Raw genomic sequence first — 18,109 nt, forward strand, 5'->3', positions numbered from 1 at the left:
AGCATTAGGGAGTGTTGAGAGGCGCGGAGGGCGGGGGAGGGGGTGACTGAGGGGGGGGGGGGGGGGGTCAAATATTTAAGATGAAGAAGAACCGCCCTTCACATTGAAAATGTCTCCTCAAAACAGTTTCAGTGAATCACATTCTTAGAGTACAGTAAGGCATAGGGCTCTAACAGATTTGAATGCTCTCCGAGCACTACCTGTTTATCACGTTTTGAGGACGATAATTCAAATGGGTCAGACGAAAAATCGGTCAAGCGAAAAAATCGCATTAAAAAAGCACAGGACTAATATACTTCCTTTGGGAGCAATTAGTAAAATGTCATAATCAAACCCCTTAATCATAGTTTTGATTAAAACTGTTTTAAAGAGCCGCATCTGAACAAAAAATCGCTCGCTTAGAAATTTTTTTTCACACCTCGATTTCTCTCTCTCTCTCAAAAATAGTGGTATGAACAAAAAGCCACTCTCTTTTTGCTCCGCTCTTCAATATTCTTCAGCAACCAAACCACTCCGAATTTTACGCGTTTTTTCGTGCTTCAAAATTCACTCCAAAATAATTTTAAAAAGGACAACACCTCCAATACTCCTCTTCGAGTCGTAAAAAAACCGAGAGATGTCCAATAATATCCTCAACTATTAACAAGCTTTGCGGCTATTAACATGAATCGTTCTCATTTTCATGTTTGATTTTTGTTCAGCAGATTGACCAAAACTATTGTTTTTACATGCGGCATCGACATTTACATTCTGTTTCGGTGACATTTAATAAATTTAAAAAAACAGGAGATCCCAATAACTCCTCTTTGATTTGTAATAAAACGATGAGATAGTTCTTGATTTCTTTTCAAGTATCTGTCACAAGAAAATGATTAAGAAGATACATTTCGTAAATTGGACACAAAAATAAGACAACAAAGATACATTTATTTTACAAAATAGATTACATTCACAAACACGTACTTCTAGCTATCTCTTCTATCTCAAATTCTTCTGTTTATCGTCAATTTCTACCCTTTTCGATTTGGCCGCATCCAGTACTACCAAGTTGAAGGGTCCCGACATATCACAAAAAGGTTCGGCTAGGAAGGACATGCACTGATAAGCACCATCATCAATTCTTGAGATGTTGTAGAAGCTAAGGTTGTTCTGAGGCCTCATCATCTCAGTGTACTGCATGAACACCTGGTCATTCTTGAACCATTGCCAGTAAGCAGGACTGCTTGCCTCGCACGTGAACGTCACATTTGAGTTCTCCTGTACAGATGTGTCTGAAATATACCCAATTTTTCTTCATCCTGGTCAAAAGTGACTATTTTAATTGACATAGCAAAAGAATAGTTTAAAGGAAAAAAAAACATTCTCCATTCTATCATTAGGTAAAATTCTGTGTCTATCGATCCAGCTCTCAAAATAACGACAACGTCGCAGAAATTGAGCTGTGAAATTCAACATTGTTAACCAGTTGGAAATTGAAGGGCAAAGCCTGACGCGCCGGTCCTTGTGCCTACCGTTCTAGCATTATTTCCCTCAAATCAAAACAATAAAGCCCATGTCAACTAAGACATGTCATCAAATTTTAATAGGAATTAATATCATAAATATCAATTAAATTCAGATTTTTTTAAAAAAAGCTTTCAACAAGTCCTGAAATACAATCTTTAGAACTGAAAGAAAAACTTAGAACTAATGTACCCGACCAGCAGACCAATTGAAAAATTCCAGCCAAACAGTATCACTTTAGAGAAACTAAAAAAAAACAAACTAAACAAAAATACATAGATAAAACTCATGAGTTTTGACCCTGGAAGCCACATTTCATCGAATTAAATAAACCCATTCACTCATTTACATGCATTGATAAGGGTTTATTGGCACTTAAAGGTAGAAAAACTCGAGAAACAGGACAAATCCACTAAAACTGAAGATAGCAAAATTTACTGAAAGTTTATATTTCGCAATATTAATAAGTTAAAAACCATTTTTGAGTCTCGAATCTGTCCAGTGGCACATGTGCAAGACCAAAAAAGATTTCAAATGCCCTTAAAGGCATCTTTAAGGGCATTTGAAATTTTTTTTGGTCTTGCAGATGTGCCACTGGACAGATTCGAGACTCAAAAATGGTTTTTAACATATTAATATTGCGAAATGTAGAAACTTTCAGTAAATTTTTCTGTCTTAAGTTTTAGTGGTTTTGTCCTGTTTCTCGAGTTTTTCTCCCTTTGTTTTCTACCTTAGTTTTTCTATGAACATAGAAAATGACAAAAATGAAAAGAATTGCAAATTTTATTGAAAAGTTGATAAAATCTTCAAAACCATTTCGCTGTCTCCAAAAACTATCCAAAACCTATCAAAAAAGAATTATCTCCAAAAATAATTTCAAGCCTGAAAAAGGCCAAGATAGTTATTGATATATTTGAAAAATGATTTAAAAATTAAGAAAATTTGAAAAAAAATTAAATTCGTAATATTAAAATCTTGAAAACAAGTCTGTTGCCATTAGAAACTAACTATGCAACAACCTTTTAACAAACCCTAGAGGAGGTTCCCTGGCTACTGAGGCTGGAGCATTCAAAAATGACAAAAATTTTCGTTAAACTTCAAAAAGCACAAATAGTATCATTTTACGTGCTAATGTTTGCAATACAAAGACATATAGCCAACAAAACGGTAACAAAAAGTAACTATGTCTTGCAACAGACCTTTGTCAACTTTAAAATTTTCAATTTAGGAATGATCAGAGACATTTCTAATGGCAAAAACGTAAATTGCACCATTTTTGAATCAAACTCCTGAAAAGGACTTTTTAAAAGCTTTCCCAGCAGCTGCAGCACTCTAAGATCCTAAAAGACTACTAAAGCCAGCCATGGGCCTCTAATGAAAATTAATGCCAACTGTGCGTTAACTGTATCTTGTTTTGAAAGATCAAAGTCCTGGAAAAAAAGTGTGAAAACATCTCACAAAAAAGGGATTTGTTTCCGTTTGTGTCCCCCAGCTGAGTGGGCGCATATTATTTGCAACCTCCAGTCGCACGAGCTATATTTTTACAAGCGTATCACCATGCAAAGAACAGAGCTAAATATAACAATGCTAACCGCACTTTCGTGCTAGCTAGCCGTTCGTCTGTCCGATGATGATCAACTCGCCTTGAATTCAATTATCGTATGTCGCTCAATGCGCCGAAAACCCAAAATCAATTTACTTCACGAAATTTAGTATTGAGAAAATAAGATGAAACATGACAAAAATTCTGGGGTAAAACTAGTTTCAAACTTTGGAAAATTGAAAATATTACTATAAAAAAACATACAAGAAAAATCTAAGGCACGCGGAAAACAAGATAACAGAGAACTCGAGAAACTGCATATCAGGCACTCAACATCAGTATTAACACAATATAAATGTTATTACGTTACAATTAGTGTGATAACTAAAAATCAAAGATGGCAGAGGCCGAGAAATAGCGGTTATTGATTTGTTGACACGCAGCGCAAAAAACTGAAAAAATATCTTAGAATGACTCGGCAATGTGTTTCAAGTCTTTTTAAATATTATCACGTCTTGTGATGTCTCAAGTAGTTTCTAAATTTGACCTCAGATAAAGTTCAATTAACGAGGCGGCCTCAGTCGGCTGTAATATCTCCATTTGGAAGCATACTCATTCATGTAGCAACACAATTGTCTATGCGAATGGAAAAATTTATTAATGAGATCGAAAACTAGCATCAAAACCTGGTCTACGAACTGCATGAGCGAATTAAAATCTTATTTGAAAGGGGCCGAAAAAACAGAGATACAAAACTTTTGACCACAAATTAAATACAGCAAGAGAATTTCGGAGTATAAATTAGACAAAACGGGGAAAGTACAAAAAAGTCAAACTATCGCACGTAAAAATCTCTCGAGAGCAAAAAATACCGTTTTTGTTCAGACGCTGTTATTCCAATTTAACTTCTTGTTGACAAGAGAAACCAGAAAAGTTAACAGTCAACCAAAAAGACACTTCAAATAATTAATATTCTTTGCGTTGTAAAAAGCACAGCAAGACAAGTCATGAACAACAATTCAAAGATTTTCTACTGAAAAAACTAAAACACCAAAGGAACTGGGGACGAACTGTAAACACAATTCAACATATAAAGATAAAAAAGCCTATAAAAAGTGAACAAGTCGAATTACCGCACGTGAATAGAAAGCTGCCTCTCACAAATTCAGCCCCTTCACAATGCTTGAATAGAGGTCAAAAAAATACGCGTTAAACAAACTCGCTTTTCCTTTTCATTTACTGCTCCAGCGTGACCAGAATGCTTTTCAATTTCTGGTCGTGACCAGAAATTGAAAAGCAGCATTTAGTCAGTGAGGACAAACAAGCATTTACCAGGCGAAGATAGACCTTATGCACTTGAATTTGTAGGCCCCAAAAGGATTTGTTGACGCAGCTTTAATGAACATCGCACAAAAGATAACTAAGAATTGGAAAACGAAAGCTGTCAGGAACGAAACAGGATTACCAAAAGTAATTCAGTCAGAACCTGCTGCTTGAAGTCTGAAAACCACACTGACACGTTCAGCTATCACCAGTGTGTTTAAAACTACTCAAAAAGGATGTTGTGTTCAAATATTAGAAGAAGACTTCAAATATAGAAGGCCAAAAATGAAATCTTCAATTACTTTTAGAAAAAATAGCATTTGGACTAAACTTAGTGTCTTCATTGTAAGTAACAATATGAAACAAAATTGAAGACATAGTTTTTACAATGCATGAGAAACAGTAGCTATAAAAGATTACCAAAAAATCGTATTAAAACATGACAACTCTCGGTGGAAAACACAGCCAAATAGGACAAAATTTAACTTTCTCGAAACAAATCAGACAGCGTGATCCAATTCGTCGAAAATGAGCAAAATTTGGTTAAATGGGATCATGAAACCACTAACAATTTATATTTTCACATTCCTTTTCATATTATTATACAAGTAGCCTCGGTATTCTGCGTTTGCACATAAAGTTCCGACACGCTCATCCATATTTTTGGTATAAATGTCTACCAAATGAGGAACAGATAAAAACCCCAAATTATTTTTCAAAAAAAAAATGTGTAGCAAATAACTCAGTGGAGTAAAAAATGCCGCATTAGACTGATAAGATCAGTCATTAATTCAAAAGCAAATCAAGACGAACAAAAAAATCTAACAACAATAACAACAAACATTAATTACATCCAAAACTTACTGTTCATTTTTTTTAAAAAAAACTTATTAACAAGGTCAAAATAGCGTCAGATAAAACTAAAACTAAACAAAACAAATTGTACTACAGTAGAAAAATATGGAACCACTATATAATAATCGGTAACAATTAGACAAAAAAAAGAACAAAAACAGCAAAGTTAAGAAAATTTCTCCATTGGAAGCATACTCATTTATGTAGCAAAAAACTGTCTATGCGAAAGGAAAAATTTATTATTGAGATCAAAAACTAGCATCAAAACCTGGTCTACGAACTGCGTTAGCGAACTAAAATCTTATTTGAAAGGGGCCAATAGACAGATACAAAATTTTTGACCACAAATTAAATACAGCAGAAGAATTTCGGAGTATAAATTAGAGAAAACCGGGAAAGTAAAAAAAAAAAGTCAAACTACCGCACGTAAAAATCTCTCGAGACCAATAAATACTATTTTTGTTCAGACGCTGTTATTCCAATTTACCTTCTTGTTGACAAGAGAAACCAGAAAAGTTAACAGTCAACCAAAAAGACACTTCAAATAATTAAAATTCTTTGCGTTGCAAAAAGCACAGCAAGACAAGTCATGAACAACAATTCAACGATTTTCTCCAGAAAAAACTGCAAAACTAAAACACCAAAGGAACTGGGGACGAACTGTAAACACAATTCAACAAATAAGGATAAAAATTCTATAAAAAGTGAACAAATCGAATTGCCGCACGTGAATAGAAAGCTGCCTCTCACAAACTCAGCCCCTTCACAATCTTTTAAAAGAGGTAGAAAAAACACGCGTTACACAAACTCGCTTTTCTTTTTCATTTACAGCTCCAGCGTGACCAGAATGCTTTTCAATTTCTGGTCCTGACCAGAAATTGAAAAGCAGCATTCAGTCAGTGAGGACAAACAAACATTTTCCAGGCGAAGATAGACTTTATGCACTTGACTTTTTAGGCCCCAAAAGGATTTGTTGACGCAGCTTTAATGAATACTACACCAAAGATAAGTAGGAATTGGAAAACGAAAGCTGTCAGGAACGAAACAGGATTACCAAAAGTAATTCAGTCAGAACCTGCTGCTTGAAGTCTGAAAACCACTATGACACGTTCAGCCATCACCAGTTTGTTTAAAACTACTCGAAAAAGTAGTTGTGTTCAAATATTAGAAGAAGATTTCTAATATAGAAGGCCAAACATGAAATCTTCGAATACTTTTAAATCAAAAAATAGCATTTGAACTAAACTTAGTGTCTTCATTGTAAGTAACAATATGAAACAAAATTGAAGACAGCTTTACAATGCATGAGAAACAGTAGTTATAATAGATTAACAAAAATCGTATTAAAACTCGACAACTCTCGGTGGGCAACACAGCCAAATAGGACAAAATTTAACTTTCTCGAAACAAATCAGACAGCGTGATCCAATTCGTCGAAAATGAGCAAAATTTGGTTAAATGGGATCATGAAACCACAAACAATTTATATTTTCACATTCCTTTTCATATTATTATACAAGTAGCCTCGATAATGTGCGTTTGCACAAAAAGTTCCGACACGCTCATCCATATTTTTGGTATAAATGTCTACCAAATGAGGCACAGATAAAAACCCCAAAAATTATTTTTCAAAAAAAAATGTGTAGCAAAGAACTCAGTGGAGTAAAAAATGCCGCATTAGACTCAGAAGATAAGCCATTAATTCAAAAGCAAATGAAGACGAACAACAAAATCTAACACCAATAACAAAAAACATTAATTACATCCAAAACTTACTGTTCAATTTTTATATAAAAAAGAAAACTTATTAACAAGGTCTAAAATAGCGTCAGAAAAAACTAAAACTAAACAAAATAAGTTCTACTACAGTACAAAAAATGTGGGACCACTTCATAATTATCAACAATTAAGACCCTGTCATCATTCAATTTTTTTGTGTTGTTACAAAAACATCATTCAATTTTGTATGTAGTTACAAAAAGAACAACAAATATAGGCAACAAAAAATCAATTATAACTTGCGAGAAACGCTGTCGAGGCCGTAAAGCCATATTTTCCTCCACAAAATATGTTTAATTGAAACTTCCCCGAACACGAATAATTTGTTGTGCGACCTCTCATAAATAGGATGGTTAATAAGTAGACAAAGAGAAAAAGTTGCAAAATTAAGTAGTACTTTTGTATTTTTAGAAAACAATTATTTTCAAAGTCATGAAACCCATTAGCTGCAAAAAGAAATTATTAAATAGATTCATTTATTCGTCCAAAGGAAGCGACTGAGACCTGTAATTATTTAAAATACGCCTTAAGTCTACAAAAAGGTCAAATGTAGACAAAAATCAAAAATTAGTTTACTTCTTTTGCGAAAAACCCTTGTAGAAGTCAGTAAATTCATAAAAAAATCTTTAAAAACGTTAGATTTTGTACACTAGCACCATCCATCGGCAACCGAAATGTCATATGTGATCTGTAATTAACGAGAAAAGGTAACAGATAGACAAAAAAAAGAAAAGTGCGAAGTTAGAAAGTGTTTTTTTATTTTTGGAAACAATTGTTTTCAAAGTTATGAAGGCCATCATTTATCTACTCAAATCAGAATATAGGCTAATTTGTTCCTCAATAAAAAACCAATGAGACCTATCATTAAGCAGGAAATTTCATGGTACTAAAACGACAAAGTAAAAACGAGAGGTAAAGACAAAGGTAAAAAAAATCAATTAAATTCTTCGAGAAAGGGGTGTTGAAGCCGTTAAAACCTTGATCTATGCCTTTAAAGACTTCAGTATGTTCAATTGTGCCTTATTTTGAACGCAAACAAAGAAATATACGAATTGTCAATAATGTGATAATGTGACAAACGAGAAACACCGTGAAAAAAATCACCAAGCCACAAGTTGACCAAATTAAAAGAAAAATAGTGGCAAAGTTTAATAAGCCATTGTTTATTTAAAAATAAAACAATTTTAAAAGTCAAAACGACCATAATCTTTCGAGTAAAGAAAGTAGACCCATTTATTTGGGAATGTTTAGGAAGTCAATTGGGCCTATCAACAATTGGCTCTGATTTGAATTGTTCTGTTCTTTAATTAACATAAAAAAGATTGCATTTTTTTAAAAGACTAATTACAATCCCAATTTTTTGGATTATAACAGACCAAGATTGGACCAAAACCAGCCCTGATATTGCTGTTCGTCCCTTAAGAACACTCAATTGTTTCGAATGTTATATATATCTAGATGAATTGTTAGATAAAAGATCAAAAATAAATGCTGCGTTTTTAATAATCACAAAGTTAGCAAAAAACGGCAACAATTTAATTCCAGACTACTGTCAATTGAAGTGGAAGTAGAACTGGCTCCTTTTGTAGAATACAAAGATTGCGTTAGTTAATTTTGGGTGTGTACTCTCGGCAAATTTAATCAAAGTGGACTACAGAAATTCATTTTGTGCAGTTTTTGATGAAAACGGCTGATTTTTAAAAAATTTAGCCAAAAAATTAAATCATATAGTCAACAATACTTTTTGTCTTTAAAAATGAAATCAACAGTACCATTGTTAACAATTTTTACATATTTAAGCAAAATTGACGCTTAAGACAAAAATTCCAGAAAATGTGAATAAAATTAACGCAAATCGATCTAACATTCACAAAAATTTAACTCAGAAAACGAAACTCGCTCAAATATCACACTGGCTTTTTAAGGAACATAGACGGCAGATTGCCAGATAATAGCCGCAATAGCTTCGTAGATCTGCAGTCTAAAAAAACAGTGAAAAGACAGACTAAAAAAATTCGTCTTTTCATTGAAGGCTGATATGTTATATTTTGATTTAATTTGTATTTAATTTGTATTTAATCTGTATAAATTTTTTCTGCCTCTATTAGCTGCTCTCAAATAATCTTCATTTAGAGTGACACACACACACACACACACACCCATTTGACCTTATCTCTTGAATTAAAGTAAATAAACGTCAATTTCAAAGTGAGGAAGTCATTTTTGAGAGTTAGGTAAGTCAAGTGTGACCAAAAATTTAATCACGCAAACGAACAAAAAAACTCGCTCCACTAAGAACGAAAATGACGTCACACATGCACTTCAGTTAAAATTGCATGAACGAATGAACAAAAAGCAGATTTGAAGTGGTTGTGACGTCAGATGGTCGTAACAAAAATCGCGACGACGAAATGGAAAAAACTAAAGACCAATAATAGCACAAGCGATCGCTGTGCGGCTATTAATAACACTCACAACTCTACGATGGATATACCGATCGGTTAAAATTGTCTGAACAAGTTGAGTATATAGTTCCTCCCCACCTCCTCAAGAGGGATCAGAACAATTATATTTAAACTTATTCAAATATGAAGACAACCAATCTTTTTGCAGTATGATTACAATTTTAAAATTATATGCAGGGGTTACAAGATAAGCGATTCGTACCCATCTCCAACTGTAAAGAACTAATCGAATTTAAAAACGTTGAACTTACTTTTATAACATTTGGCTACATTCCTCGGTACATCATTTTTCAGAAAACAAGTTGTGAAATTCCACGCCCAGTTTTTTTTCTGTTTCTTTAAAACAATTGATAAATAACTTGACAACCGACTTGTTTGACAGTAATAGTTGCTGCATGAACGAGCAAGCAACTAAGTGCACTATCGGTTTTATGTCAATTGCATTCAACGACCCTTGAGAGTCGAATTATCTTTCAAGCTAAAATGAAACAGCTGCCAAAAATTCAAAATTAACTGATAATAAGAGAGCCAAGACCATCAAAATTTGCCTAAATTGTGAGTTTAATTAAGGTAATAGTTCAAATATACTATACAAACCATATTAGAACGATTTCTGAACAATTAGACTACTGCCTTAGTTTCAGTTGACCGAAATAGCCGAAACATAGCTCAAAAGAAACTATACTAAGCAATAGAAAAGAACTCCTTATTTCATGACGTTGTTTCAACTTCACGAAATAAGGAGTTCTTTTTTGTTTAGTATAGTTTCTTTTGAGCTATGTTTCGGCTATTTCTGTCAACTGAAACTAGAGCAGTGTTCTAATTGTTCAGAAATCGTTCTAAAATAGTTTGTATAGTATATTTGAAATGTTACTTACTCACAGTTTAGTCAAATTTTGATGGTCTTGGCTCTATTAATATCAGTTAATTTCAAATTTTTGGCAGCTGTTTCATTTTAGCTTTGGTTCAAGCATTGGTTCCTAAATTTCAACGCACTCAGTGAAAAATTAAGGGAAGTCAATTGCCAAAGCTGCATTAAGTGACTGCAATAATGTACCTTAAGTAGTGAATAATTTGGAGGTTCCTAAGTTACAAAAATTGTTCCAATTCAGTATTCGGTTTCAGTTAGATTCTAAACCTATACTTACTTCAGCTTCTAAACTGAAGGGTATTAAACTTAATACTAATATAATCTAGCAAACGCTCTAATGAACTTTGATAACCTATTTCAAAAAGACTTAATGACCGGGCATTATCGGTTTGTGCCGTTTCTTTTGATTTTGCTCTTTTGACATTGACCGTAATTACAAAACTACGTAATTCAATGCTTAAAGAATTAAAATCCATTCAGTTGAAACAGCGAGTGATGTAAGTCAGAAGTCAAACGTGAAAATCGTCACTTATGTAAAACAAAAAACCTGATAAAAAGGTAAAGCGATTTTTAAAAAAACATAGCAGGACAAGTCCTGACGTACAATTCAAAGAATTTTCATTGACTAAATAAAAAAAATAGACCTAGAACGGACTATGAGTGAATTGGGAAAACCATTTCTAAAAAAATTCAGAAAATAAAAAAAACAGAATATGTAAAAAATGCCGCCAGAGAACAAAAAATTATAAGCGAGAAATGGAAATTTGTTTCAAACAAAAAACTATGTCTAGCATGAACTATGAATCGATTGGGAAAACCATTTTGAAAAAAAAATCGATCCAAAAAATTGAAAAAAAAGTAAAAATCAACGTGAAATTGCCGCATGTGAACAAAAAACCACTACCAATAAAGCGAATTTGTGTTCTAACACCGTATTCTCACTCTACTATAAAATTAGAGAGAAAAAATTTACGCCGCAAAGCCACTCGCTTTTTCGCTCTATTTCCTGTTTCGGCGTGACCAAAATCACTACTCCAATTTGAGTTAAAAGATGATGAAATGTGTGAACAGATCTTAAAAAAAGACAGCGCCCCAATACAATTCAAATTCCTTGAATTGTAAAAAAGGAGAGCGCCTAAATAATAGCCATATGAGAGGCTGACGTCAGATATGTTCACAATGAGTTAATCCAATTGCCTGACGACCCCTGCGTGTATGATAAAAATTTACGATCGGTTCAGAGAATTTATTATGATCAGGTAGCACAGATCTGTGTCAGAACTGAAACCAGCAACTAATGAAACGAAGAACTGAATAAAACAAGGCTTGAGTACTGTCACCAGATCTCTCGTTGTGGCAAAGTTGTAAGAAAGATGTTGGGCGACGCAAATGGATTGTGGGTTGCTGGAGTAAACGTCAATAATCGGAGATACGAGATCGCTACGGCATTAATTGCAAATTGTCAAGATGAGTTGCAAACGTTGATCACACTCTTGGAAAAAAATAGCAAAACGTATGGCATGGAAATAAATCTCAAAAACGGAGGTAATGGTTGTATCGAAGAAGCAGACATGCGAGGCGCCAGTATGTGAAAAGGCAGCAGTTTTAATTACTTAGAATGCCTTTTCTAATCAGACTGTCGAGAGGAAGAAGAGACCAACAGTCAAAATGGCCACGGCAAAGATGCCTTTAAGAAAATGAAGAACATCCTTTAAAAAATTTGGCTTTTAAATGCCGACATTAGTCCTCAAATGGTACGTAAACCCAGTATTGACTTACTCAGGCATGATGATCAGGGGGCACACGTTAAAGACGAACAAACGCCTGGGAAACGTGTTTTCGTCGCATTCATCGCATCTACTAGAAAGCAATGAAACTATATTCGGACAAGTAGGGAAAAAATGTGACATATTTTTGAGCGTAAGAACAAGAAAATTGAAGTTTCTAGGCCACATAATTCGTAATTGAAAACTTGAGAATCAGGATGATCAGTTGAAAGAGATGACGACAAAGAGTGACGTTTCTACAAAAGTTCCGCACTTCACCAATTGACATTCTTGAAATAGCGATAAACTGTAATGAATCGACGGAACTTTCCAAAGAGGCAATCTATGTTGTGCGATGTTCCGCCTTCAGTTAATTTTGAATGTGTAGTGTTGGTGCTGCGGCCGGACGTCAGAGAAGCAAACTAATCAGCATGCTTCACTGACGCCAGTGTTGGTGGTGTTTCATAGCACGTGCCTCTCCTGGTACATATGTCTCGAACATACAAGATACTTTAGACAAGATGCAACACAGATGACTTCTTTAAACATTGGATTTTTTCAACTTGTTTTTTGCCGAGACATGCCATACAGTTTTGCAATTGTAGTTATATCTTATACAGTTATAGTAGGTACTTTGTAGTCAAAGTAACAACTGCATCTGCAAATATGGAGAGTTGAGCAACAGTTCCAGGAAACTTTGCTGCATAAACATTTTAAATCACAACTTTTCATGAGTATATATTTGAAATCCCCGCACCAAGTTCGGGAACCCTAAATGCCAAATGCCATGGTTTCAACAACTTCGTAAATTTGAAATACAAGTTGCATTTTTACCTGGTGGCAATTTAACAATGCTGATTGGTCCGACAGATATGTTTCGACACTGATCTGGAGTGAGGAACGGAGTCTTGTACAAACTGTCGCCCACTTTGTAGTAGTCATACACCAAAATGATCACTGATGGCGCCAGTAGCAGAATGACACAGCAACAGGCCACTAATTCAAAGTCCAGTCGTCTATAGCAACCTCTCAAAGGTAAGCCAGAGTAATGCGCGCTGGCATTTCCCCCTGATAGTACGGCTGTTTGCATTTTATTGTATACGAGCCAATAAACAATTCTTCATAAGATGAAAGGCAAAAACCAAGAGACGTATAAATAAAAAATGCAAATTTGTCAAGTCTTTCTTCTGATTGCCAAGAGGTTTATCAGATAAGTAAATTCCACGGGAAAAATATTCATGCAAATCAAATAGTAACTTTTCCTTTTTAATCAACAAATCAAAACCAGTATTCTAATTTGATCTCCTCTACAAACTTCTTCCAAAAATGTAATAATTTTACTTGCATATGGAAGAAATAATCCGCAGGGCGAATTGGTTTATTAATTCTGAGCAATAAAAGATTTTGCTCAAATAACAATTTCCTGTTTTGCAGACACATTTACACAATAGGACACCCTATGGAAGACAAAACATAGTCCAATCTGTCACAAAAACACATTTTGTGGTACAATTTTTGCCTTCTCTCTGGCCAAATTTCCTCCGATATTCGATTGTGTTCGACCACCAAAAGTAATAATGGAATAGATAAAACAAATAACACGCACACAAACTGCCGACAAATAAAAGAACAGAACCAGACCAAATTAACCCGACGCAAGGGTGAAAAAGGGAGTAATTTGTCGGTTTTGATTACAAAAACGGGGTCATCTGGAGCTAAAATTTCTGGGTTCAGTTTTAATAAAAAAAAATAACAGCGAGGGAAGCCAAAAGTTAGAGCGGCGTTGTTGTTATTTTCCTTGTTTGTTTTTGTTTACCACCCAATCTAATCACAGGATGTGGGAAAAGGTTAGGGTGAGTGTGAATGGCTTTGGCGGCGTCGGTACGGGAATAAAGTGCTTTAAGCAAAGAGTTTATGAAAAACAAGTGATCACAGCAAGGGGAGGTAAGACTGAGGGGCGATAAATAGATAACACATAATGGACTGACTGAATATAAAAGAGGGCATGAAAAGAGCAAACGGGGAGGGGTGGTGGTGGTGCTGAGTTTAGGGGGGGGGGGGACTTGGACAGAGACTGATGAAAATTGATGGCTAATTACTTTGGGGAATTGACTCCCCGCGTCTTATCAGACTACCCACCCAAAACTATCTCTATTTTTTGCTCTCTCTCCCACCGCCAAATACTTGCACAGTTATTGATGGGTGACTTTCTCAACTCCTTCCCCAGCCACTTAACTATAGCACAGCGCCCGGAGGAAATAAGACGCTCCCTCTAAATTGCTAATCGAAAAATTATCCAAATAATGAAGGAAAAGGAATTTAAATCAAGAAAAGTAAAGAACGGTCACATTAAAATTTCAAACTTGAAGTGAAAAATTTACTGCTTGAGAGTAAAAAGACAGTCAAAAATTGACAGTTAGAAGGCACTGGTCCAATTTCAAATCCCATGATAATAATAGAGTGATTAATATGGCAGCAATAGTGATGGAATAAAATTGAGGGCTTAAACTCAAGGTCACTCTAAGTAAATTTTTACCCTTTAAACGAAAATTGAAGAGCTGGAAGGAAATATAATGACGTTCGGGCAATGAAAGCCAGTTAGGGCAAAAAGACAAAATTCTTTTCAAAAAGTGACAAAATGTCACTAAATGATCTCACAACCAGCGTTAGCGCTTTCAGACACGAGTGACGGAGCGCGCGTAGCAATAGTAAGCGTAAATAGTACCAAACAATCTTCAAAATGGGCTAATTTAGTAGACTTCAATGAAATATTTAAATCCTTGTATTCTTTTCATTCATTCAGTTGTTATTGCGAACAGTCGGAGAGTAACTTCATGTAACGGTTCCAACTTACAGCTTAGTTAGTCCTCAGCTGTAAAATCAATACCTTCTCTGGCTTATGAAGTGTACGCGTTGATTACACCAAGCGGGACTCTAGTGTTGAACTGTTTAACAAGAACCACTTTTATCCCACACACCAAATCAACCAAAGCAGTTGAGAGAAAGCTTCAAATTTTGATAATAGTTTCATAATACCAACAATAATAAGTAAGAAGTAACTAACTTTGATTCATTTCCGCACACAGAGACACTCACTCAACAGTAGTGTTCATTTTTAAAATATGGTACAGTGTAAGAATGTATTCTGCGAAGGTATTTGAGGTGTATTTGCAGCTGATTGTATGAAAAATTGATCTTAGGAAAACAAATCAGATTTGGACGGATTTGTAGTCCCACAATATACTTTGAACAGTTGCGCTAAGATAGAATTTACGGTCATACAATGACAGCAACAAAAATAAAATGCGACACTATATACACAACACTCAAAATTCTTCCCGTTTTTGGCCTAATACTGTGAACGCATTAGGCAACACCTAGCAACTTTTCAGAACACCGGAGGATTTTTTTCACAAATTGGAGTGTTCGAACTAGAGATAAAAAAAATTTCCGCCCGAAGGTCGAGAAAAACTGCAAATTTAAGTTCTTCACAGAATATTGCTGACCAGAAATAAGGTAATTCAACGAGAAGAAGAACGGCGCTATAATAAATCAGGCAAAAAGGGTAGGGTTAGAGTACGGGGGAGGCTCTAAAATCCAACTCCACAATTTCCTGCATCTTGTTTATGGAGATAAAAATGCAAAAGGGCGGAGACTGGTAATGGTGATTATTGTAGCGAGGAATGAAAAGAAGCTAATATTATCTGAATATCGTCTCGTAATACAAGAGCATAGTCCCACAGGGGAGGGGCGGGGGCAGGTTTACTGGGATGATGAAATAACGCAAAGAGACAAAAAAGACGTACAAGAGGTAATGTGCGAGAGAGCAAATCAGAGAGAATGAAAGATAGATGGATAGACAAGATGAATTATGAAGGAGTAAATAAAAGGGAATAATAATAATAAAAGAATACTGAAAACAAAAACAGGGAGCAAGGTTCCCTCTATTCCATTTGCATTTTCCTTGATCACAGTTTCCCTCCGCAACGTTAACACAGGGTGGTGTTAGTATTAAAAAGTAACTAAAATCCGGGGAGAGAGACGTTATAAAACCCAGTTGGTGATAGGTTTAATTTTCATCAAAGAACTGAATAATTAAGACCTCAAAGTAACTGTAAGAAACAACAAAGGCCACCCAAATGTCGTGACCATCACGCCACAAAAATTCAGCGCAAAAGTAAGAACTGAGAAAGAATAAAAAGCTGCTACGATAACAATCAGTAACTAATCAATACCTTCAACATCAACTATTGATAAGCAAAAATAAGCCTTCTCTAATACCAAACCCACTTTATGTTAAAAGGTTCCTGAGATCGCAAACCATTCATTTTCATCCGCTAACTATTTCATACTGCAATTGGTTAGCAATGTCAAGTAACTTCAACATCCTGCTTTCAATTGGAACAGCAACAAAGCTAACGGTGATAGCTAGTTTGTAAAAGGAAGAGTTAAGAGGTACCATATACTACATGCTATGCTCAGCCGGTGGATAAGAGCAATTTATGGCCTTTTTAAGCACTGTTTGAAACTATAAATGAAAACACGGACCGTAGAGAGTGAGTGGCACTAGTACATTAAGATATTGATACCAGATGTCCTCTCCAAATTCTATCGGCCTCCTTGCGAGCTAAACAAACAAACCACGCACGCGCAATTTTAGATGACAAGGAAGGCCTTTTAAATCCTTCACTTTGGCCGCTGGCATATTTCTGAATGGCAGTGAATTAAGCGTATGTAACAATGGCAAAAAATGAAGCTTAAACTTCTTCAAATTCTCATCAAACCACTACAACAATGCTAACTGTTTAGACTGAAGAAAACTGATGTAAAACGTCTCGCAGAGATTAAGATCTACCAAACACCATTTTCAGCTATGAGCTCTATTTTAGTCCAGATTGACTACATCATGATACCTCTAAGTTGAGTTCATTGCAAACAATTTTCATAACTTCATCAACTTTTGCGTATATTCGTAAATCAGCGTCTTTGTCTAACGGTGTTTGCTGTAAATTGATGATAACTAGTTTGCCGTTATTTTTCTTGGTCAAAAGTGGAAACTCATTACACGGTAAAATTTGCAGAGAGGTCCCCAGTGTAACTGAAAGATTGGCTTTTTTGGAGTTCGCAATAGCATTGTTAAGTTCTTTTTCAGGAAGTTCGTCTTCCCAGTCTAAAATTGTGTCCTTCATTTTTCCACGACAATGCAGTTTCTCAGAATAGCCGCTAAAATACGGACACTTGCTGCCTGTAAATTTTAAACCCACTGTAGGTACGCTTGTTTCCCGTATGTATTGCTTCCTACATTTATGACACTTTTCAACAAAAACATTGCCATGCATGTCAGCGACAATTCCATCCGGAGTTCCCGCTTTTAAATGCAAACCATCGATATTCTGATTGACCACAAATTGCACCACTTCTGCTTTCACCATTTGATAAATTGCTCTGTGAGTATAGGTTGGCCGGGCGGTGTCAAATGAAACATTAATGGTTGGTTTTTTCCCCATTTTTTCCAAAGTCCACACACCATTAGGTCCACGAAAGTCGGGAATACCCGAAGCCGTTGATATACCAGCACCAGTATGTAATACCGTCCACGAACTATTTCGAATGAAACGAGCAAGTTGCTTAGATTTCTCTTCGATTGCTGTAGCATCGTCCAGAAACTCCGGCATACCGACCTCTCCCTTATTTTCGTACGGTGAGAGACCGTCGGCGTAATTGCAAGACATCTCTGAAAATTATACCTATAGCAACTTTTTTAAAAACAAAACTCATTTTGACCCCTTTTGCGGAGTGCAATCAAATGAACAAAAAACAGGCAAAAAGATCAATTCATTAAAAGACCCTCACTTTTATCTGCGATTATTTTCTAGAAAAAGCAGTATGGCTTTCAATATGGCTTTCTAATTTTCTAGCTCAATAGGCTTTCAATATGAAACCAAACAACACTTTTCGGGTGTCTAAAATTGGGCTAGATGGGATCTGGGGACGGGTAAGGGGG

General features: G+C 35.3%; 2 protein-coding genes across 2 annotated transcripts; both read right to left on the minus strand.

Moving 5' to 3' along the window:
• Positions 1-872: 872 nt before the first annotated feature.
• LOC142356857 (uncharacterized) lies at positions 873-17,010 on the minus strand. Its single transcript, XM_075408629.1, has 2 exons — positions 12,940-17,010; positions 873-1,271 (listed from the first exon to the last, which is right to left on the minus strand). The coding sequence occupies exons 1-2, from the start codon at positions 13,193-13,195 to the stop codon at positions 979-981; spliced, it is 549 nt and encodes a 182-aa protein (XP_075264744.1). The 5' UTR covers positions 13,196-17,010; the 3' UTR covers positions 873-978.
• Positions 17,010-17,837, minus strand: LOC142334823 (NAD-dependent protein deacylase sirtuin-6-like). Its single transcript, XM_075383148.1, has one exon. The coding sequence runs from the start codon at positions 17,835-17,837 to the stop codon at positions 17,010-17,012; it is 828 nt and encodes a 275-aa protein (XP_075239263.1).
• Between the last annotated feature and the right edge of the window lie 272 nt (positions 17,838-18,109).

Source organism: Convolutriloba macropyga, chromosome 2, assembly GCF_964194025.1.
Source record: "Convolutriloba macropyga chromosome 2, txConMacr16.3, whole genome shotgun sequence".
Classification (NCBI taxonomy): Eukaryota; Metazoa; Xenacoelomorpha; order Acoela; family Convolutidae; genus Convolutriloba; species Convolutriloba macropyga.

Coding starts and splice junctions, on each gene's coding strand:
- LOC142356857 (XM_075408629.1), bottom strand. CDS start 13,195: ATGCAAACAGCCGTACTATCAGGGGGAAATGCCAGCGCGCATTACTCT. Junction 1,272..12,939: donor CATTGTTAAATTGCCACCAG/GTAAAAATGCAA, acceptor GGTATATTTCAG/ACACATCTGTACAGGAGAAC.
- LOC142334823 (XM_075383148.1), bottom strand. CDS start 17,837: ATGTCTTGCAATTACGCCGACGGTCTCTCACCGTACGAAAATAAGGGA.